This window comes from Oncorhynchus nerka, linkage group LG8 (genome assembly GCF_034236695.1).
Source record: "Oncorhynchus nerka isolate Pitt River linkage group LG8, Oner_Uvic_2.0, whole genome shotgun sequence".
Classification (NCBI taxonomy): Eukaryota; Metazoa; Chordata; class Actinopteri; order Salmoniformes; family Salmonidae; genus Oncorhynchus; species Oncorhynchus nerka.
This window is the reverse complement of record NC_088403.1, coordinates 65,668,618-65,692,680: the sequence shown is the minus strand read 5'-3', so window position 1 is coordinate 65,692,680 and position 24,063 is coordinate 65,668,618. Positions and strand designations below refer to the sequence as shown.

The following is a 24,063-nucleotide window of genomic DNA, read 5'->3' as shown; positions in this document are numbered from 1 at the left end:
CAAGTCATTTTTCATCTATTCCCAAATGCAACTAGTGTAGGTGAAATTGCAGTAATCCATAGGTCGCTGGTTCAAATCCGGCTCGAAAGGTTTAATTGTGTCTTACGCCAACGTTTTGACAGCAGTGCACCTTGACATGTGCTTGACAAAAAAAGTAACTTTCCCTGAGAGAAGAAATCTTCACTTGTTGACTTGTTGACCTTCGATAGGAAAGGTGGTAGAGCAGCAGAGAGTACTTCAAATTAAAACAGTCCTTAGGTCGCTGACTCAGAAGAGTATAACATTTTCTGCAGTTGTGCCAAGTTTATGACTTTTGCCTAGTGTTTTCCCAAAAGCAAGTCATTCCCTGTAGCTCAGCGGCATTTATCATGTCCTATCCAGGGACCTGTGTTAATTTTAAGTTCTCTCAGGACCTGAGCCCTAGGACCATAACTACTTGGCCTGATAACCCCTTGCTGTCCCCAGTCCAACTGGTCATGCTGCTGCGCGAGTGTTCAACTGTTCTGCCTGCGGCTATGGAACCCTGACCTGTTCACTGGACGTGCTTCCTTGTCCCAGACCTGCTCTTTTGGACTCTCTCTCTACTGCATCTGCTGTCTCTAACTCTGATCAGCTATGAAAAGCCAACTGACATTTACTCCTGAGGTGCTGACCTGTTGCACCCTCTACAACCACTGTGATTATTATTATCTGACCCTGCTGGTCATCTATGAACGTTTGAAGATCTTGGCCATGTTCTCTTATACTCTCCACCCAGGACAGCCATAAGAGGACAGGCCACCCCTCAGAGCCCGTTTCTTCCTAGGTTCTGGACTTTCTAGGGAGAGTTTCAAGAGCTTTATAAATACATTTGATTGATTGTCTGCAGACTCATTAACACGGTACGAGTCAGAGCATATAACTGCTCTGTTTGGCTTGATCCCAGTGGGTCACTTACAGGTCATGGCTTTCTATTTGGAAATCTCAAAACGAAGGTCCTCATGTCATAGTAGAAAAGCGTTAAAAAAAAGAAGACATATTTAGAAATAAGGTTTCATATTTGCTCATATTGGGCTACCTGTGACTTGTACATAAGGGGAGTATGGTTGGGAATTGTAGGTACGTGGGGGGCAGTGACTGACACCCAACAACTAAACCGTTACACCATTCATTCCTATGGAGGACTGCTCCTTCTGAGGACTCTGAGTACCAATACGGAGGTTGGTTTAAAGCCTCTCATTGGCCAATACATAGCTACACTACCCCCTTTCCTTCGGCAGAGCGTGTCCCCACCATTCTTTATACTAAATCCCTCACACGCCTCTCCGATGGCCTCACAGGCACCATCCCACCCGGGACTCAAACCCGGGTCCATCGTCTGAATTTGAATGGTTATATTTCTCCAGCCCAGTCCCTCTTTTTTTTTATTTATACCAAAACCAGGTGGGGTAATCATAATTGTTTGAACCTCAGATTTGCCCATTAAGTGACATTTGGATTAATATTTGGTTTAAAAAATTTTTTAGCATGGTCAAATAAAGAACACATACCGTATTAAAAGCACAAAACTTGGCTGTAAAGTGTCAAAAGAAAAGTTAAATCTATATATCCATCCAAAATAAACTGTTTGAACTGTGTCATATGCTATGGTGCTCCAGGTTAAATGATACAAAACAAAATAATTGATTTATAGAAATTATAAATGTTAACCGTCAATATATACTGTATGTATTTTGATGACAGAATTGTGAAAATGATACAGGCTGATGAAGACATACAATCATCTACACGGGTGTCTGAGAAGAGGGATTGGAAAGCAGCAGAGAAGCTACCAGAATAAAATACACATGAAAGGACTTTTTTATTTATTTATTTATCACAAACGATTTTGGACAAATCTCTCAAGACACCAACCATGATAAAAGACTTAAACACAGATTTTTTTTTTAAATCAACTTTGTGAATTTTGATCCCCACTTTTATATCTTAATGTAATGACATAACAAATGTTTGCTGATTATTATCAATGACTTAACAGCTGTAACTAGTTGTCCGGCTTAGGAAATCCTCACTGGTCCCCTACTTTACAAAGAACGACCCCTGTACACAAGACACTTTTTGTTTGGCCATCGGGAAGAGGTATCCAGTCCGGTCACGCAGCCACTCAGAATAATATAATAGACCTTTCCTTTTTCAATCAATACAACAGGTCCTTTTTAATATGTGACTGCATTTATTGATGGATTCTTACTGTAGGCATTATCAATGTATAGTAAAAAAAAAATGACAATCTCATGATAGCAAATCATTATCAGGATGTAAGACTGCTTCAAAGAACAACAAAGTCAAGATGTGGTAGAAATGTTCTTACCAGTCTGCGCTAGAGGCAGGACTCTTGTTAGTATAACAAAAAATATGTTTCTAAATACTCTTTGTAATTCAACATTCACAAAAATTATGGATACTTTAATAGATGAAAAAAAACAATGATGTCAATGCATTAGCATTAAGATTCACAAGCAAGAGTTGCACCTCTTCTTATAACATAATCCAATATAAAATCAGCAAAAAAATAAACAACCGTCCTCTCACTGTCAACTGTGTTTATTTTCAGCAAACTTAACATGCAAATATTTGTATGAACATAAGATTCAACAACTGAGACAAACTGAACAAGTTCCACAAACATGTGTCTTACAGAAAATGAATAATGTGTCCCTGAACAAAGGGGGGGGGAGTCATGGACTGCACCAGATTTGCCAGTTCTTGCTGTGAGATGTTACTGCCCTCTTCCACCAAGGCACCTGCAAGTTCCCAGACATTTCTGGGGGGAACGGCCCTAGCCCTCACCCTCTGACCCAACAGGTCCCAGACGTGCTCAATGGGATTGAGATCCGGGCTCTTCGCCATGGCAGAACACTGACATTCCTGTCTTGCAGGAAATCACACACAGAACGAGCAGCATGGCTGGTGGCATTGTCATGCTGGAGGGTCATGTCAGGATGAGCCTGCAGGAAGGGTACCACATGAGGGAGAAGGATGTCTTCCCTGTAACGCACAGCGTTGAGATTGCCTGCAATGACAACAAGCTCAGTCCAATGATGCTGTGATCCACCGCCCCAGACCACGACGGACGCTCCACCTCAATCGATCCTGCTCCAGAGTACAGGCCTCGATGTAAGTGTCTTAAGTTTTCAGAACTGTGACCTTAATTGCCTACCGTCTGTAAGCTGTTAGTGTCTTAACGACCGTTCCACATGTACATGTTCATTAATTATTTATGATTCAATGAACAAGCATGGGAAACAGTGTTTAAACCCTTTACAATGAAGATCTGTGAAGTTATTTGGATTTTTACGAATTATCTTTGAAAGACAGGGTCCTGAAAAATGGACGTTTCTTTTTTTGCTGAGTTTATACCCACAATTTCACATCACAGGTTTTCCATTATTTCAATAACAAGTGACTCAGTTGGAATCAGCCACTTCAACTACATGCATGTACATATTTTTCAATACTAAGTGACCATTATTCAAACCATTTACAACATAAAAACTAACAAATTAACCGATGTTTAAATCAGTGGTCCCCCAAACCAGCCAAGTACACATTCAAAAAGAGAGAGATAGAGCACATTTTGAAATGCTTTTCCATACAAAATCAGAGAAGTAGTAGTTACTGCAATACATTTAGTGGTAGAAGAAGTAGTTCCTTTTTCAACTGGAGAAGTCATCTCAACTCAGGAGAAAATAAATGGCCCAACCGTTTTGTTCTTGACCAAACATCTTCAATATCAAACCTGAGTGACAAACTATAAGGCATTGTGAAACTGTCACCACATCCCCGGCAGGAACTTCATTAGTGAAAGCTTCTAGGATTAAAGTCGACAAAAAGTCCCGTCCCACCCCCCGCTCTAAAATGGGTGTGGGATCTACATTTCTTACTCCAGGATCCTGCCATGACGCACGGCGAAGGAGATGAGTTTGTGGTAGAGGGCCCCCAGGAGAAGTATGGCCCCCAGCACCATGACACAGATGAGGCTGAAAGCCCAACGTGGACCCAGGATTGTGTACACCTGGGAGACGAACACGGGCCCCAGGGTCCGGGCCCCGCTACCAGAGGCTGTCAACCACCCCATGTACACACCCTGGGGGACAGGAGAAAAAAAAAGACCCACATGTTGTTTATTCCATTTTGTTCACTTTCACACACCGTACCAGTCTAGCTTTTTACACACACACCGTACCAGTCTAGCTTTTTACACACACACTGTACCAGTCTAGCTTTTTACACACACACTGTACCAGTCTAGCTTTTTACACACACACTGTACCAGTCTAGCTTTTTACACACACACTGTACCAGTCTAGCTTTTTACACACACACTGTACCAGTCTAGCTTTTTACACACACACTGTACCAGTCTAGCTTTTTACACACACTGTACCAGTCTAGCTTTTTACACACACACTGTACCAGTCTAGCTTTTTACACACACACTGTACCAGTCTAGCTTTTTACACACACACTGTACCAGTCTAGCTTTTTACACACACACTGTACCAGTCTAGCTTTTTACACACACACTGTACCAGTCTAGCTTTTTACACACACACTGTACCAGTCTAGCTTTTTACACACACACTGTACCAGTCTAGCTTTTTACACACACACTGTACCAGTCTAGCTTTTTACACACACACTGTACCAGTCTAGCTTTTTACACACACACTGTACCAGTCTAGCTACACCAGTCACACACACACACTGTACCAGTCTAGCTTTTTACACACACTGTACCAGTCTAGCTTTTTACACACACACTGTACCAGTCTAGCTTTTTACACACACACTGTACCAGTCTAGCTTTTTACACACACACTGTACCAGTCTAGCTTTTTACACACACACTGTACCAGTCTAGCTTTTTACACACACACTGTACCAGTCTAGCTTTTTACACACACACTGTACCAGTCTAGCTTTTTACACACACACTGTACCAGTCTAGCTTTTACACACACACTGTACCAGTCTAGCTTTTACACACACACTGTACCAGTCTAGCTTTTTACACTCACACTGTACCAGTCTAGCTTTTACACACACACTGTACCAGTCTAGCTTTTTACAACACACTGTACCAGTCTAGCTTTTACACAACACTGTACCAGTCTAGCTTTTTACACACACACTGTACCAGTCTAGCTTTTTACACACACACTGTACCAGTCTAGCTTTTTTACACACACACTGTACCAGTCTAGCTTTTTACACACACACTGTACCAGTCTGGCTTTTTACAAACACTGTACCAGTCTAGCTTTTTACACACACACTGTACCAGTCTAGCTTTTACACACACTGTACCAGTCTAGCTTTTACAGCTTTTTACACACACACTGTACCAGTCTAGCTTTTTACACACACTGTACCAGTCTAGCTTTTACACACACACTGTACCAGTCTAGCTTTTTACACACACACTGTACCAGTCTAGCTTTTACACACACACTGTACCAGTCTAGCTTTTTACACACACACTGTACCAGTAAAAACACACACACTGTACCAGTCTAGCTTTTTACACACACACTGTACCAGTCTAGCTTTTTACACACACACTGTACCAGTCTAGCTTTTTACACACACACAAAGTACCAGTCTAGCTTTACACACACACTGTACCAGTCTAGACTTTTTACACACACACTGTACCAGTCTAGCTTTTTACAAAAAAGCCTCCCAGCTTTTTACACACACACTGTACCAGTCTAGCTTTTTACACACACACTGTACCAGTCTAGCTTTTTACACACACACTGTACCAGTCTAGCTTTTTACACACACACTGTACCAGTCTAGCTTTTTGCACACACACTGTACCAGTCTAGCTTTTTACACACACACTGTGAAAGATCTAGCTTTTGTCCAGTCACACAGTTACTGTACCAGTCTAGCTTTACACACACACACTGTACCAGTCTAGCTTTTTACACACACACTGTACCAGTCTAGCTTTTTACACACACACACTGTACCAGTCTAGCTTTTTACACAAATGTTGCACACTGTACCAGTCTAGCTTTTACACACACACTGTACCAGTCTAGCTTTTTACACACACACTGTACCAGTTAGCTTTTTACACACACACTGTACCAGTCTAGCTTTTTACACACACACTGTACCAGTCTAGCTTTTTACACACACACTGTACCAGTCTAGCTTTTACACACACACTGTACCAGTCTAGCTTTTTACACACACACTGTCAGTCTAGCTTTTTGACACAAATAAAGTCATTTTTACACATACACTGTACCAGTCTAGCTTTTTACACACACACTGTACCAGTCTAGCTTTTTACACACACAGAACCAGTGTAGCTTTTTACACACACTGTACCAGTGTAGCTTTTTACACACACTGTACCAGTGTAGCTTTTTACACACACACTGTACCAGTCTAGTCTTTTACACACACTGTACCAGTCTAGTCTTTTACACACACTGTACCAGTCTAGTCTTTTACACACACTGTACCAGTCTAGTCTTTTACACACACTGTACCAGTCTAGCTTTTTACACACACTGTACCAGTCTAGCTTTTTACACACACTGTACCAGTCTAGTCTTTTACAAACACACTGTACCAGTCTAGCTTTTTACACACACTGTACCAGTCTAGCTTTTTACACACACTGTACCAGTCTAGCTTTTTACACACACTGTACCAGTCTAGCTTTTTACACACACTGTACCCGTCTAGCTTTTTACACACACACTGTACCAGTCTAGTCTTTTACACACACTGTACCAGTCTAGCTTTTTACACACACACTGTACCAGTCTAGCTTTTTACACTCACACTGTACCAGTCTAGTCAGCTGAGAACTTTTTTTAAACGTTAAACCTGGCATCGTAGAAAAATATGATATGCACACTTGAGAATACCGGGTTGAAATGATATGAAGGAATGAGAGGCCTGTGGTTGGCCTGACAAAGATTGATGGGAAGTGTAAACCAGACCTGGTTTAAAATATTCAATACATTTACATACAGTAAGTATTGGGATATATATTTTCTTTGAATATTTGGACATTTATTTGTAAATACTCAAATAGAAGTGTAATTTTCAAATACAAAATATGTAAAAACACTCCCATGCATTTGAAGCCAGAGCCCGTATCCACAAAGCATCGCATAAAAAGGTCCTAAGAATCCTGTTAAAACCTGTTTCTAAGACAGACAAAAACACCCAGCTCACAGTAGGTATTAGCTTGGTAAGACACTGACCAGATAAACTCTGAGCCAGGAGTAAAATCAACTCCTAAAAGGGTTCATCTCAGCTGGTCGTCACGACAGTTTGAAAGATGGTGATTGAGTCTCATCGTTGTAAATTATTGGAAATAACCAATCACGAAGAGGCATGGGCAGCTGTGAACTGTATAGCACATTTCAGACACCCAGATGAATGTGACTTTACATCAAATGTTGCAATGGTAAAACACTTGATATAATTTGTCTGCTCTTAATTATTGCCTAATATGTTGGCATGCACAACTTTTTTCTTTTTTTTTACCAATTCTGATGTATGTTGACAATATTACCGTTATATCAACACATTCATCACTCCTGTTGAACAAATAAATCATTTTGGCAATACACGGTAGGCATCAAGTCATTTAACGACAATGTTGCTGTTGCAAAGGCTCATGGTAGAAACCAGGTTTTTTCCTCTACGCTGGCCACGCCCCTCCCTTGGCAATACACGGTAGGCATCAAGTCATTTAACGACAATGTTGCTGTTGCAAAGGCTCATGGTAGAAACCAGGTTTTTCCTCTACGCTGGCCACGCCTCCCTTGGCAATACACGTATCAAGTCATTTAACGACAATGTTGCTGTTGCAAAGGCTCATGGTAGAAACCAGGTTTTTCCTCTACGCTGGCCACGCCCCTCCCTTGGCAATACACGGTAGGCATCAAGTCATTTAACGACAATGTTGCTGTTGCAGGCTCATGGTAGAAACCAGGTTTTTCCTCTACGCTGGCCACGCCCCTCCCTTGGCAATACACGGTAGGCATCAAGTCATTTAACGACAATGTTGCTGTTGCAAAGGCTCATGGTAGAAACCAGGTTTTTCCTCTACGCTGGCCACGCCCCTCCCTTGGCAATACACGGTAGGCATCAAGTCATTTAACGACAATGTTGCTGTTGCAAAGGCTCATGGTAGAAACCAGGTTTTTCCTCTACGCTGGCCACGCCCTCCCTTGGCAATACACGGTAGGCATCAAGTCATTTAACGACAATGTTGCAAAGGCTCATGGTAGAAACCAGGTTTTTCCTCTACGCTGGCCACGCCCCTCCCTTGGCAATACACGGTAGGCATCAAGTCATTTAACGACAATGTTGCTGTTGCAAAGGCTCATGGTAGAAACCAGGTTTTTTCCTCTACGCTGGCCACGCCCCTCCCTTGCAACTTCCCTGTCTCCACTCATTAGCACCTTGACGATTTCAGCAGCAGTTTCTCCCTCCAGTCTTCCTTATTCCTGTTGGTGAATGCAACCTGAGTGACAAACTATCAGGCATTGTGAAACGGTCACCACATCCACGGCAGCAACTTCATTAGTGAAAGCTTCTCATTTTCGACAAAAAGTCCCGTCCCAACCCCCGCTCTAAAATGGGTGTGGGGTCTACATTTCTTACTCCAGGATCCTGCCATGACGCACGGCGAAGGAGATGAGTTTGTGGTAGAGGGCCCCCAGGAGAAGTATGGCCCCCAGCACCATGACACAGATGAGGCTGAAAGCCCAACGTGGACCCAGGATGGACCCAAAACAGATTTTATAGACATTCTGTAAGCAGCCTCGCACACTAATCAGGACAAGCAGTAAACATGCACACTACATTATCCTCACATTCACACACAGGGGTTTATCACTTGTGTTTTCCTTTCCATGTTGTGCGTGACTGACAAAGCACACAGCATAATCCTGCAGCCTTTCCCCATCTCCGGTACTCTATTTAGATTGTCCCCTTAATCATCTGGATTCTTACAACACGAAATGGTGGCACATTGAACTCTGAACCAAGTCAAAAAAAAACTCTTGCTAGAGTCCACCGTTTCTATAGTTGCATACAATGTTTGAAAGATCTATCATTGTCATTGAACACAGAGTTAAAGCTAGACTGACGTTGCCACCGCGAGCAGCACCTGAGAGGATATTGAGATGAGCGAGACGCAACAATTCGCTCTCCCACAGTAACTGCACATGTGCACGGGTTAGCTTCACGCTGTGTACAGCATGGAAGCCACAGGACCAAAAACTGCAGTGAGGTAGAGCCTCTCGCTGAGTCTACCTTTTAACATAAGCCCTAGATGCTTTCAATTTCCCAACTTATAGGCATGACCAAAGGGATAACCTAATATGATCGCTCAGGTCTCTAACAGATCGATTGCGAACTACCAGTAGCTCACAGCACACCTATGATTAGCTCGCCAAACAATTCTGAGAGTATCGGAACAACGCAAGCTCCCAGTTACTAGCTAAATCAACGCAACATTGACATTATCCCACCCCTGGTTAGCCACTATTGGTTTAAAAAAACAAAAACCTAACACAATATCAACCAATACATTTCCAGAGATATTGCCGATGTCTGTGTGGTGTGTGTGCATTCATTTATCACTCTGTGTGTATCCAGTTGATGTCTTGTGGGTTGACAGAAAACCTTTCCCCAAAACCCTCTCAATTAAATTGCTAGAGGTGCCACTAAAAAAGGGCCAGATGGGTAATTAAAGGGGAATTCGAATTGCACTTCTTTTTTTACCTGAACAAAACTGTCTTTTAATGTCATTTAAAGCATTGGTATGGACTCAAAACATCAACTTTAGTCTATCAGCTTTACTGACAACAAAAAAAAAAAAAAAACACTACTTTCGCTTGTACACTAAGGACCCGGAGAATAGTTTCAGTTGAGAGGAGAAAGCTCGAAAAATAAATAAAGACCTCTCAACATGTTACGTTTTTTTTTTAGGCGTTGTGAGAAATCATTGTCAAAAGAGCAATAGATACAATTGCATGTAGGTCTGGATTATTTATGCATTGGTCCTATAGAAATAATCTTTTAACAACTCCTAAACAAATTCCATGTGGCGCAGGAACCACTGACTCACCGTATTTTTCTATTATCAAGTCGCCTGCTGATAACGCTTAATTGGTTAGGACAGCTCATGAGGTCTCCTAAAAATCATCTGTCAACTAGGTTAGGACTCTTATGACTAAAGAGGTTTAAAGCCTAGCTTTTATTTTAACCCTTAACATAAATATTTATATTCTCAGCACTTACGTGCAATTTCCTACTCCCGAGACGCTTTGTGGATACGAGCCCAGGTCTGATTGGTCCTGGGGTTATTTTGAAATGTATTTGAAAACAAGCATTTAAAAAAAAATAAAAAATCAAACAGTATTTATAGGAAATTGTTTGAAAATACAGTACTTTCAAATAGAAGTAGTTGATTCGGGAACATTATTTGAAAATACAGTACTTTCAAATAGAAGTAGTTGATTCGGGAACATTATTTGAAAATACAGTACTTTCAAATAGAAGTAGTTGATTCGGGAACATTGTTTGAAAATACAGTACTTTCAAATAGAAGTAGTTGATTCGGGAACATTATTTGAAAATACAGTACTTTCAAATAGAAGTAGTTGATTCGGGAACATTGTTTGAAAATACAGTACTTTCAAATAGAAGTAGTTGATTCGGGAACATTGTTTGAAAATACAGTACTTTCAAATAGAAGTAGTTGATTCGGGAACATTATTTGAAAATACAGTACTTTCAAATAGAAGTAGTTGATTCGGGAACATTATTTGAAAATACAGTACTTTCAAATAGAAGTAGTTGATTCGGGAACATTATTTGAAAATACCCTAATACACAGAATAAGTATTTAAAAAAACAAATACTTCAACAAGCATAATATTTGAATCCAGGTCTAAACATTGCCTAATTATGTTGCATGAATAAAGCACTCGGCAGCAGCAATACTCTGTGTGCCAGCCTCTCATTCCTTTATGAAAAACCTGGCATAGAATATTAAAACACAAAGCAGTAGGAGTCCAGAGAGTCACAATGGAGGTATGGGTACATACAAGCAATAAGATAATGAAAAATCCGCTCTCATTCCAATGAAGATATGGCCTATGAGAGCCCCATTCATGACAAAGGACGTACTGTCATTCGGAACACACCGTCACAGTGGATGAATGAGTTGGAATGCTAAAAATGCTAACAGAGTCTTAGATCTCTCAATGCCCCCTTTAATTGGTTCAGTGTGATAGCGTTAGAATTAGATATGTGTCAACGGTGAAGCTGTGTTCTGAACACGTGAACATACCTGAGGCTTGGACCCTAGGATTTTGGAGTAGAGCGTGTAGGATATCACGTTGCAGGCCGGGTAGCCCGCTCCAATGAGGACGTCGGCGGTAAGGAACTGTGCCAGGTGAATGGCGGGGGTATACTGGCACCATGTCTGTTCAGCAGGGCAGCCTGTCGGCTCGAAGGAGCTGTTGGAGACCGGAGTTGGGGCAAACGCCGGGTTTGGGGCAAACGTCTCGTGGATGACAGTGTAATTCATGAGGTCTGTGTTGTTTTGAGAGAGAGTGCCTTCAGAAAGTATTCACACCCCTTGATTTTTCCCCCACATTTTGTTGTGTTACAGCCTGAATTTAAAATGGATTACATTGAGATTGTGTGCGTCTGGCTTACTTACATACAATACCCCATAATGGAATCATGTTTTTATACATTTTTACAAATGAATTAAATATTAAAAAGTGGAAATGTCTTGAATCAATAAGTATTCAACCCCTTTGTTACGGCAAGCCTACATCATTTAAATCTGCTTAACAAGTCACATAATAAGTTGCATGGACTCACTCTGTGAAATAGTGTTTAACATGATTTTTTAATGACGACCTTATCTGTACCCAACACATACAGATAATTGTAAGGTCCCTCAGTCGAGCAGTGAATTTCAAACACAGATTCAACCACAAAGACCAAGGAGGTTTTCCAATGCCCCACAATGCACCTATTGGTAGATGGGTAAAAAAATAAAACAAATATTTAAAAAACATTGAATATCCCTTTGAGCATGATGAAATTATTAAAATACACTTTGGATGGTGTAATAATATACCAAGTCACTACAAAGATACAGGTGTCCTTCCTAACTCAGTTGCCGGAGAGGAAGGAAACTGCGCAGGGATTTCACCATGGCCAATGGAGGCCAATGGTGACTTTAAAACAGTCTGAGTACCACTCTTCATATTTTCAAGCATGGTGGTGGCTGCATCATGTTATGGGTATGCTTGTCATCAGCAAGGACTAGAACGTTTTTTTTATGGTCAAAAGAAACAGACTAGAGCTAAGCACAAGCAAAATCATAGAGGAAAACCTAGTTCACTCTGCTTTCCAACGGACACTGGGAGACAAATTCACCTTTCAAATATGGAGTTAATTACCAAGGCGGCATTGAATGTTCTTGAGTGGCCTCTATGGCAAGACTTGAAAAGTGCTTTCTATCAATGATCAAACACCAACTTGACAACCTTTGAATAACTTTTTTAATAATATTGTACATATATTGTACAATCCAGGTGTGCAAAGCTCTTAGACTTACCTAGAAAGACTCACAGCTGTAATCGCTGCCAAAGGCGATTCTAACATGTATTGACTCAGGGGTGTGAATACTTACGTAAATTAGATATTTCTGTATTTAATTTTCAATAAATTAGCAACCATTTCTAAAAACATGTTTTCACTTTGTCACTGTGTTGTGTAGATGTGAGAAAAACAAAACAATTTAATCCACTTTGAATTCAGGCTGTAACAACAAAAAGTCAAGGGGTATGAATACAACAAAAAGTCAAGGGGTATGAATACAACAAAAAGTCAAGGGGTATGAATACAACAAAAAGTCAAGGGGTATGAATACTTTCGGAAGGCACTGTAAGTATAACGCACACTGTCTCATTACCGGTATATTCATTCCTGCAGTCCTATAGCTCAGTCTATGCTGCTAACATACTGTATTTACAGTTGAATTTGAATCTCCCCCCCCCCCCAAAAAAAAAAAATTATAAGAATTGTGAAGACTGCTAATTTGTCACACGACGTTAAACGACCTAAAGGTAAAAGGACAGGTCAAAAAGCCATCGATTCCATACCTGCCCACTGGATGGCAGGGTAACGGTTCCCCCATGGGAGCAGGACAAAGAAGCCACAGAATATGATAGCCAAGCCTCCAAGGAGCACAGGACGATCACCAATCCTGGAAGACAACAGTACCTTTCATACTCAACGCACAGTCAATTCAACTCTCAATACTATATCCTGACAGTGGCATTCACAAATTAACATTGTCCCCCCCACACACACACACACACAGTCAGTCATTGTTTTCATTATTATGAAATGAATCTTCGTCTATGCTGCTCCGACATTGCTCATTCAATATTTATATATTCTTAATTCCATTATTTTACTTTGGATTCGTGTGTATTGTGGTGAAATTGGTATATACTACTTGTTAGATATCACTGCACTGTTGGAGCTATAAACACAAGCATTTCGCTACACCCGCGATAACATCTGCTAAACACTTGCGTGACCCAAATCAAATTAGATTTGAACGTCTTACCTTTGAGAGAGAACCTTCACAAGTAGAAACACCAGGATGGACTCAAAGCCGACGCAGGACAGTATGATACCGTTGTACAGCACTGCATCCTTCCTAGTCCAAGAGAACATGTCCATAGATAGGGGTGTGGCTATGCTGAAAATAAAAAGAGTGTAGAAAACCCCTCCACAGATGACGCGTGTGGGAAAAACAATGGGATGAAAATGAGCAAATACAACTTGCACCGGTTTTTACTTGTGACTTCCCGACAGTCGTGCGTTTTCTAAATGAGCTTCAAGTATTCAACAAATACTGATATTATTATTATTATGATGCATTGCCGATGATACTACATTATTGGCACGGCGACTATAAACAGTACATACGTCTCAAAGACGGCGAAAATGAACATGATGATGAAAAACAGAACGTTGGAGGTCAAAACAGCAACGCGATCAATATTCCCTTCGGTTTCCTGACTGACGTCCATTCTTTCTGTAAGAGAAGAGTGACGATATGACACTCAACAACTTTACAAGCCAAAGCAAACATACTACTTTATCTCGTTTCAGCTACAGAAAACAAAAAATATGCCTAATCTATCCACAACCACTCAATGTTCCAAACTTGTTTTAAAAAAAGGTATGTCCTATAGGTCTTCATGCAAGCTGTTACTGGTTAAATACAAGGTAGTATCAACTACATAACAGACAAGGCTCCGATTTATTCAACCTTTTTGACAAAGTATGTACCTTCAGACACATAATTGATGGCTCTGATATGTCTTCCATAGTCGTCAACTTGGTGTTCCCTATTGAAAATAAATAATTATTAATTATTTAACTAGGCAAGTCAGTTTAAGAACAAATTCTCATTTACAATTGGCATGTTCTGGGGCAGATGGACATCATTTTTTACCTTGTCAGCTCGGGGATTCGATCTAGCAAACTTTCGGTTGCTAGTCCAATGCTCTAACCACTAGGCTACCCTGCCGCCCTCAAATCATGAATCATGCCTGCTCCCAGCATGGCAGTAAAGAGACCCGTGGTACTATCCAAGTCAACATCGTCAGATGAACATATACTTGAACAGATGGTAAATCTACTTGGGTGAAATCCCAAGATGTTATTTGGATAAATCCAAGACGTCAGTAAAAGTTCAAAATGTAACCGCTCACCTCAGTACTAATACGACGAGCAGGATATTGATGACGCCAAATAATGCAGCCAGTAGAGCTGGGGCGGTGTACATATTCAGCTGTAGGTCAATAACCTTCACGCTAACACCTTGTTCACCAATGAATGACAAACCGGCCTGGAGAGCTGAAAAAAACAAATTCAAATATATTACACCTTAGCTGCTGTCTAATGAGCTTTTTTCCCACTATGTCACGTTGTACACAATGATCTGTTTGGGGGGGTCAATTGAGTTACATATCAGAATATTTATATTTATATAATATAACATTTGATGATTTATCATATCGACGACATCGCAATATTATTTTTGTGCCAGTCGGCTGTAGCTTCACCAAAACTCTAATTTATTTTCAGCACTTTATTTCCATGAATGATCAAAGAAATGCATTCTCATGGCTCTCTCTCTCTCTCTCTAGTCTCTCTCTCTCTCTCTAGTCTCTCTCTCTCTAGTCTCTCTCTCTCTCTCTAGTCTCTCTCTCTCTCTCTCTAGTCTCTCTCTCTAGTCTCTCTCTCTAGTCTCTCTCTCTCTCTAGTCTCTCTCTCTCTCTCTAGTCTCTCTCTCTCTCTAGTCTCTCTCTCTCTCTCTAGTCTCTCTCTCTAGTCTCTCTCTCTAGTCTCTCTCTCTCTCTCTCTAGTCTCTCTCTCTCTCTCTAGTCTCTCTCTCTCTAGTCTCTCTCTCTCTCTCTAGTCTCTCTCTCTCTCTCTAGTCTCTCTCTCTCTCTCTAGTCTCTCTCTCTCTAGTCTCTCTCTCTCTCTCTAGTCTCTCTCTCTAGTCTCTCTCTCTCTCTCTAGTCTCTCTCTCTAGTCTCTCTCTCTCTCTCTCTCTAGTCTCTCTCTCTCTCTCTCTCTCTCTCTAGTCTCTCTCTCTCTCTAGTCTCTCTCTCTAGTCTCTCTCTCTCTAGTCTCTCTCTCTCTCTCTCTCTAGTCTCTCTCTCTCTCTCTCTCTCTCTCTAGTCTCTCTCTCTCTAGTCTCTCTCTCTAGTCTCTCTCTCTCTAGTCTCTCTCTCTCTCTCTCTAGTCTCTCTCTCTCTCTCTCTAGTCTCTGTCTCGTCTCTCTGCAGCAAGACATATGGTGAGCAATATGTTTGGAAGATCAAATCTCAATAAAATCACAGTATCGAATCACAATACATATAGAATCGTGAGAATTGCTATACATATCGTATCGGCGGCCGGGAAAAAAAATGGTGACAATATCGTATCGTGAGGTCCCTGGCAACTCCCAGCATTCATCACAATCATTCCTTTATCTTGCTGTATTTCTTTATTTAATGTTTGCAACGCAATATTTATGTTGCTAGTACAGAGATTATCAGAGATTAGCGTCGTACAATGTCAAAACTGAACAAAATTGGTTCCGTTATTTTTTTTGTTTGTTGTATTCTCACTTACGCCATAGTTCAGTTTTACCACAGATCGTCACACTCGCTAATCAACTGCTGAATCAGGTTGACTAGTCTTCACACCTCTCTCAATTGACGTAGCCTTATAGGCTCATTGTGACCGAACATACTTGTGTGGTTAATACCTAATGCTGACAATGTGCACTTGTATCAGGTCAGCATACAGTGCTCCAATGTAGAAAGACAGCCAACTCTCACTGTGAGACTGAGTAATGGGGAAAAGGGAGAACAACCATACCTGGACCCAGAATGAACCCCAGAGCCTGACAGGCACTTGTGTTAGCCATAGCACTGTTTCTCTCCTTCAGTGAGGTGGCTCCAGCAACATAGGACCTCACAACAGCTACGTTCCCTATAAAAGCAAATATAACACAAAATAAACAGGAACAACAACCAAATATTAGACAGGCACGTCCAAATTAGAATTGTTCCAACAATACAGGTGGGAGAAAAATGGCAATGTTCCTGGAGTGTCGCAGGTACTGCATGGTCCCGTGTGGCTCAGTTGACAGACCGTGGCACATGCAACTCCAGGGTTGTGGGCTTGATTCCCACAGGGGACCAGTACAGAAAGGTACTGCATGGTCCCGTGTGGCTCAGTTGACAGACCGTGGCACATGCAACTCCAGGGTTGTGGGCTTGATTCCCACAGGGGACCAGTACAGAAAGGTACTGCATGGTCCCGTGTGGCTCAGTTGACAGACCGTGGCACATGCAACTCCAGGGTTGTGGGCTTGATTCCCACAGGGGACCAGTACAGAAAGGTACTGCATGGTCCCGTGTGGCTCAGTTGACAGACCGTGGCACATGCAACACCAGGGTTGTGGGCTTGATTTCCACAGGGGACCAGTACAGAAAGGTACTGCATGGTCCCGTGTGGCTCAGTTGACAGACCGTGGCACATGCAACTCCAGGGTTGTGGGCTTGATTCCCACAGGGGACCAGTACAGAAAGGTACTGCATGGTCCCGTGTGGTTCAGTTGACAGACCGTGGCACATGCAACTCCAGGGTTGTGGGCTTGATTCCCACAGGGGACCAGTACAGAAAGGTACTGCATGGTCCCGTGTGGCTCAGTTGACAGACCGTGGCACATGCAACTCCAGGGTTGTGGGCTTGATTCCCACAGGGGACCAGTACAGAAAGGTACTGCATGGTCCCGTGTGGCTCAGTTGACAGACCGTGGCACATGCAACACCAGGGTTGTGGGCTTGATTTCCACAGGGGACCAGTACAGAAAGGTACTGCATGGTCCCGTGTGGCTCAGTTGACAGACCGTGGCACATGCAACTCCAGGGTTGTGGGCTTGATTCCCACAGGGGACCAGTACAGAAAGGTACTGCATGGTCCCGTGTGGCTCAGTTGACAGACCGTGGCACATGCAACTCCAGGGTTGTGGGCTTGATTCCCACAGGGGACCAGTACAGAAAGGTACTGCATGGTCCCGTGTGGCTCAGTTGACAGACCGTGGCACATGCAACTCCAGGGTTGTGGGCTTGATTCCCACAGGGGACCAGTACAGAAAGGTACTGCATGGTCCCGTGTGGCTCAGTTGACAGACCGTGGCACATGCAACACCAGGGTTGTGGGCTTGATTCCCACATGGGACCAGTACAGAAAGGTACTGCATGGTCCCGTGTGGCTCAGTTGACAGACCGTGGCACATGCAACTCCAGGGTTGTGGGCTTGATTCCCACAGGGGACCAGTACAGAAAGGTACTGCATGGTCCCGTGTGGCTCAGTTGACAGACCGTGGCACATGCAACGCCAGGGTTGTGGGCTTGATTCCCACAGGGGACCAGTACAGAAAGGTACTGCATGGTCCCGTGTGGCTCAGTTGACAGACCGTGGCACATGCAACGCCAGGGTTGTGGGCTTGATTCCCACAGGGGACCAGTACAGAAAGAACAAACAAACAAAAAATATGAAAATGTATCCAGTCACTACTGTAAGTCGCTCTGGATAAGAGCGTCTGCTAAATGACTAAAATGTTAAATGTAATAATTGTGTTTACAACTAGGCACCACACCTGACCCAACTGAGCTAATTGATAAGTTTAATGATTGCCAAAATTCAAACACACCTCGGTCTTCCACGTCTGCTAAATCAAAAATATGAAGTGCCTGCGACACTCCGGGATCAGGGTTGCCTACCCCTGATTTAGCAAATCAACAAAACCAAAGGAAAAATCTGCAAGCACAAGTGTGCAGTGAAAGAGCCCCTTGACTTCGACTGGTGATACTGTATTACATCTGACTAAACCAGAGACATATCCCACCTGCTCCAAAACCGACTAAAGCTCGAGACATGAGCATGTGGTATTTGTTCTGTGATGTGGGTAGGTAGATGTAGCAGTAGTAGATGTTGGCTGTGACGTTGATGAAAATAGAGCAGGCCAACGGTTCTCTCCTGGGTCTGTGATTGGACCAGAGCCCAAAGAGGGGGGACGCCAGCATCTGGCCCAGGCTGTAGGCCGCCACCACCCAGCCAAGGAAGCTAGCATTGGCACTGTCATCAATCTAGACGGGCAGAGTAGAGTAGATTTGAGAACCACTGTGTCAGTCATGCTTTAGATTGTGATGACATGAGCCATGTGCGACATTATCTCTTATTTAACCATTCTAATTTATTTTTATTTTTTATTTTTTGTTGCATGCACTATTATTTGTCACAGTTTTGAGGATTATTTCAAGAGCTTCGTATTTATATTTCAAAAGGGAGAGGGTGAAATAGCATACCCACAACTTCCAACTAAAAACATGGCTTATATAGTGTTCTGGCATTTCTAAGAAGTATTGCTGGGGAGGTTATTCTTGGCAAAAAAAAATCTCACACTTCTCCTTTTCAGGTCTAAAATTGGACTTAAACGTGAAATTAATAGTATTGAGTATGAACACGTTAGTTAGTTGGTTCTTATATTCAACCAAACAGTTGTAAGACGAGAGCAGGAAAACAACGTCAACTTCACCTTTTGCAGATACGGCCAAACTGACGTGATGACAATAGTGAAACCTAGAGGAAGTCACAAATAAATTAAGCCTAGGCTATATCCATGGTTAAACATGTTGCACAGCATAAACACAGCCTAATAAATGTCACATACCATTATCAGTTTCGGGCTATGGTTAACATCTATGACTCACACATCCACGACTAACAACTTTCCCAGAGGCAGTTACTGGTATCCTTTCAGTCATTCACTTTTAAAAAGGTAGGCAATGTGGCTAGGATAAAATAAATGGTATAAAATTTGCTTACCAACGCTGCTTAGAAACATTGTGAAGTACATTACACGAATTGACCGCCATCTACTCTTGTATTCATCATTTTGGGAGTCATCACTAGACGGAAAGGACAAACTACATAAACTCGACAATGATAGAAAAACATGATTGAGGCAAGTGACAAATGTGAACTTTTTGAGCAAATACAGTAAAGCTTTATGGAATAATAATTTAACGTTAGTCTGTGCTATAACCCACCTGCCAGAATCATCGTTGAGCAATGGCGTATTCTCTCCGGAATCCATAAATTGAGACATCGTTGATTTTACGTTGTGCTGTCACCGAATTTGAAGGTGTCTAGACGTGTGGTGGGTCATTTAATTAAGTCGCCATGTCTCTGGGAGATAACGTTAGTCCTACTTGGATGACAGCTAGACTGCTAGATTCACTTAAACGACATCACATAAATTGAACAATTTGTACGATTAAATAATGATATTAAATTAAAAGATGACTCCGGAAGTCTGACAAATTATGCTAAGGTGCAACGACTACAGTAGCATTGATTGCAAACAATATTTACATTCGCTCTCCGTTGACGTGAAAAGCTCAACTGTAATATTTGTCAACACTTCCTATACCACTCTTCTTCTTCTTCTTCTTCCTTCTTCAGTGGGGTTTATCGGCGGTTGGTAGCCAACGTTATGGTGCATTTACCGCCACCTACTGTACTGGAGTGTGGGCTAGAGACCTGCCATCCCCCGTTGCTCTTAAAAAAAGATAACAAAATATTTGAGACTATATTAGTATATCTAATGACGTACTACTCAATTATACTCCTTAAACTAATTTCCTGTATCCCCTTCTCTCTCATACTAGATCTTAGCATCTCTCTTTCCCTCTGATACTGCCCACACTGTAGCAATACATGCCACACGGTCTCTGTTTCCTGGCAATAATCACACTTTCCTGTTGGATCCTTCCCTATCACATTTAATTTCTTATTGAACTGGCTGTGTCCCACCCTTAATCTACTAGCTGTGTCCCACCCTTAATCTACTAGCTGGGTCCCACCCTTAATCTTGTCCCTTCCTGCCACCCTCCCTGACTTTCCTCTGTGCTTGAAATAAATGCCTGCCCTTTAGTATCTCTATTCCACTGCTCCTGCCACCTCTGCATCATCAGTGTCCATATCAGACCTTTTGCTTCTGCCTTTCTCATTGAAACTACAAAATCAACATACCCACTACTAAGTGCTTGTTTACCCAGTACATCAACTGCCTCGTTCCCCTCCACCCCCACATGGGCTGAGACCCAAGTTAATGTGTATACCCATCTGTCTAATCCTGCCATGGGTTTGTAGTACCTCATAAAGCAGGTACCAACATGTACAAATGACCTCATCTAACCTGTACCCCTGCACACTGACTTGGTACCGGTACCCCCTGTATATAGCCTCTTCATTATTATTTTATTGTGTTACTTTTTATTATTTTTTACTTTAGTTGATTTGGTAAATATTTTCTTAAAACTCTTCTTGAACTACACTGTTGGTTAAGGGCTTGTAAGTAAGCATTTCACGGTAAGGTCTACACTTGTTGTATTCAGCATTTCACGGTAAGGTCTACACTTGTGGTATTCAGCATTTCACGGTAAGGTCTACACTTGTGGTATTCAGCATTTCACGGTAAGGTCTACACTTATTGTATTCAGCATGTCACGGTAAGGTCTACACTTGTGGTATTCAGCATTTCACGGTAAGGTCTACACTTGTTGTATTCAGCATGTCACGGTAAGGTCTACACTTGTGGTATTCAGCATTTCACGGTAAGGTCTACACTTGTGGTATTCAGCATTTCACGGTAAGGTCTACACTTGTTGTATTCAGCATTTCACGGTAAGGTCTACACTTGTTGTATTCAGCATTTCACGGTAAGGTCTACACTTGTTGTATTCAGCATTTCACGGTAAGGTCTACACTTGTTGTATTCAGCATTTCACGGTAAGGTCTACACTTGTTGTATTCAGCATGTCACGGTAAGGTCTACACTTGTGGTATTCAGCATTTCACGGTAAGGTCTACACTTGTTGTATTCAGCATTTCACGGTAAAGTCTATACTTGTGGTATTTGGCGCATGTGACAAATAAACCTTGGTTTGATTTGTTTGCTACCTGAGCTAAAGCTGGAGACTCAACAATACTGCACATGAATCAGAGCAAATGACTACTCTGTCTGGCTTGACCTTCTCCATCCACTACAGGGCCAAGAGCATGGCCATGAGCTCCACTGTATATTCAGCCAAATGAGCTGTTTATTTTTTTATTTAACCTTTATTTAACTAGGCAGGTCAGTTAAGAACACGTTCTTATTTACAGTGACGGCCTACCAAAACGCAAAAGGCCTCCTGCGGGGACGGGGGCTGGGATTAAAAATAAAAAAATACAATACAAATATAGGATGAAACACACATCACGACTAGAGAGACGCCACAACACTACATAAAGAGAGACCTAAGACAACAACATAGCATGGCAGGAACACATGAAAACACAGCATGGTAGCAACACAACATGACAACAAAATCGTAGCAACACAACATGGCAGCAGCCCGACATGGTAGCAGCACAAACATTGTACAAACATTATTGGGCACAGACAACAGCACAAAGGGCAAGAAGGTAGAGACAACAATACATAACGCAAAGCAGGTGCAACTGTAAGAAAGAGTATCCATGAACCACGCGGGCTCTCTATGGTCAGGGCGTGACAAGTCTTGAGTCTTTAAATGAAGAGATGGAGATAAAACTGTCCAGTTTGAGTTTTTGTTGATGCTCGTTCCATTCGCTAGCAGCAGCAAACTGAAAAGAGGAGCGACCCAGGGATGTGTGTACTCTGGGGACCTTTAGCAGAATGTGACTGACGGAACGGGTGTTGTATGTGGAGAAGGCCTAAGTGAGGCCTAAGAGGGTTTTATAAATAAGCATAAACCAGTGGGTCTTGCGACAGAGATGACCAGTTTACAGAGGAGTGTAGAATGCAGTGATGTGCCCTACAAGGAGCATTGGTGGCAAATCTGATGACCGAATGGTAAAGAACATCTAGCCGCTCGAGAGCACCCTTACCTGCCAATCTATAAATGACGTCTCCATAATCTAGCATGGGTAAAATGGTTTTCTGAATCAGCGTTTGGCAGCTGGGGTGAAAGAGGAGTGATTACGATAGAGGAAACAAAGTCTAGATGTAACCTTAGCCTGCAGCTTTGATGTGTGCTGAGAGAAGGACAGTGTACCATCTAGCCAGTACTCCCAAGTACTTGCATGAGGTTACTACCTCAAGCTCTAAACCCTCAGAGGTAGCAATCACACCTGTGGGGAGAGAGGTAAAGTTGACTGAGAACACGTTCTCATTTACAGCAATGACCTGGGGAATAGTTACAGGGGGAGAGGAAGGGGGGATGAATGAGCCAATTGTAAACTGGGGAAAATAGTATTTTTGTCACACCCTCTGCATAATGGATTCTACTCTGTCGCAACAAGTCTTTAAGTTCCAGTCTACTTGTTTTAAGCTCAATTTCTCTCTCTGTTGAATAGTTGTTTTTAACAAGAGTATTCCAGCATTTTACAATGATTTTCCAATTCACTGATCTTCTGAACGTCTTCATTTCTATTAGAGGAAAAAAAGTGTAGTGTTTCCTCTTAGGAAACCTTTTACAGCTAACCATACCATAGTTGAGAACCTCCACTGAGTGGTCATTTATTTATTTAAAAAAAAAAAAAACTTTTAATTGGATATGAACTGAAAGATGAAATCAGAGTTGTGTAGTAAATTATTATTAAACCTCACCTTCACGTATTTTCATTGGGAAGATTTGAAATTTACCAAGAATGGAACTATGATCAGATAGAATGGCCGGTAATGTTTTTCTAAGTTCCGTTACCTATTAAAACAGTCAATTCTCGAGAAAGTCTTAAATCTAGCAGAAAATCAGGTATTGTCCTTAGTTGTGGATTATGAAATCTCCAGCAGTCATTATGATGAAGATCTTTAAGAAATGGTTTAAGTGCATCGGAAGCGTTCACTTGGGATGAGCTATGAGAAGGTCCAGATCCATCGATCAGAGCTATGAGAAGGTCCAGATATATCTAGTTTAGAGCTATGATCAGGCTTCTGGTTATAGAATTGAGACATCTTTGTCAGATTAGGAGCATAAATAGATACAAATGCTATTTTCCTTCCATACAGAGTAGAAGGAACCTTAGTCTAAACTGACCTGAAAACACCCCAGCCTGTTTTGATGACTGAACATTTCAGCTATATTTGTAATTGATGTAACCCACAATCGCCTACAGATTTGATACATATATGAAGGCCTATATTTACTCTGGATTTGACAAACAATAGATTGACTAGGATCCGTTGAATTTTTCCCACGTTATATTTGTTCCCAATTAGGTTAAATGTAGTCCAATTAATGAGCTTTTAATGTTTTTCTACTAATTTGCATAGGCTAATCATTGAGATGAATGATATTTAATATCTTAGCAGATAATGACATGACAATAACA

General features: G+C 41.8%; 1 protein-coding gene across 2 annotated transcripts; it reads right to left on the bottom strand.

The window, feature by feature from the left end:
- Nucleotides 1-1,833: 1,833 nt before the first annotated feature.
- mfsd8 (major facilitator superfamily domain containing 8) lies at nucleotides 1,834-20,147 on the bottom strand. Of its 2 annotated transcripts, none has more exons than XM_029648863.2 (12): nucleotides 19,755-20,147; nucleotides 19,531-19,631; nucleotides 19,241-19,284; nucleotides 18,551-18,791; nucleotides 16,513-16,626; nucleotides 14,850-14,994; nucleotides 14,425-14,483; nucleotides 14,059-14,167; nucleotides 13,694-13,828; nucleotides 13,221-13,324; nucleotides 11,387-11,631; nucleotides 1,834-4,126 (listed from the first exon to the last, which is right to left on the bottom strand). In XM_029648863.2, exons 1-12 carry the CDS (start codon nucleotides 19,811-19,813, stop codon nucleotides 3,920-3,922), a joined length of 1,563 nt encoding a protein of 520 aa, XP_029504723.1. In that variant the 5' UTR covers nucleotides 19,814-20,147; the 3' UTR covers nucleotides 1,834-3,919. The 2 variants fall into 2 exon arrangements, with proteins under 2 accessions (XP_029504723.1, XP_029504724.1); XM_029648864.2 differs by having other exon boundaries at nucleotides 19,531-19,613.
- Between the last annotated feature and the right edge of the window lie 3,916 nt (nucleotides 20,148-24,063).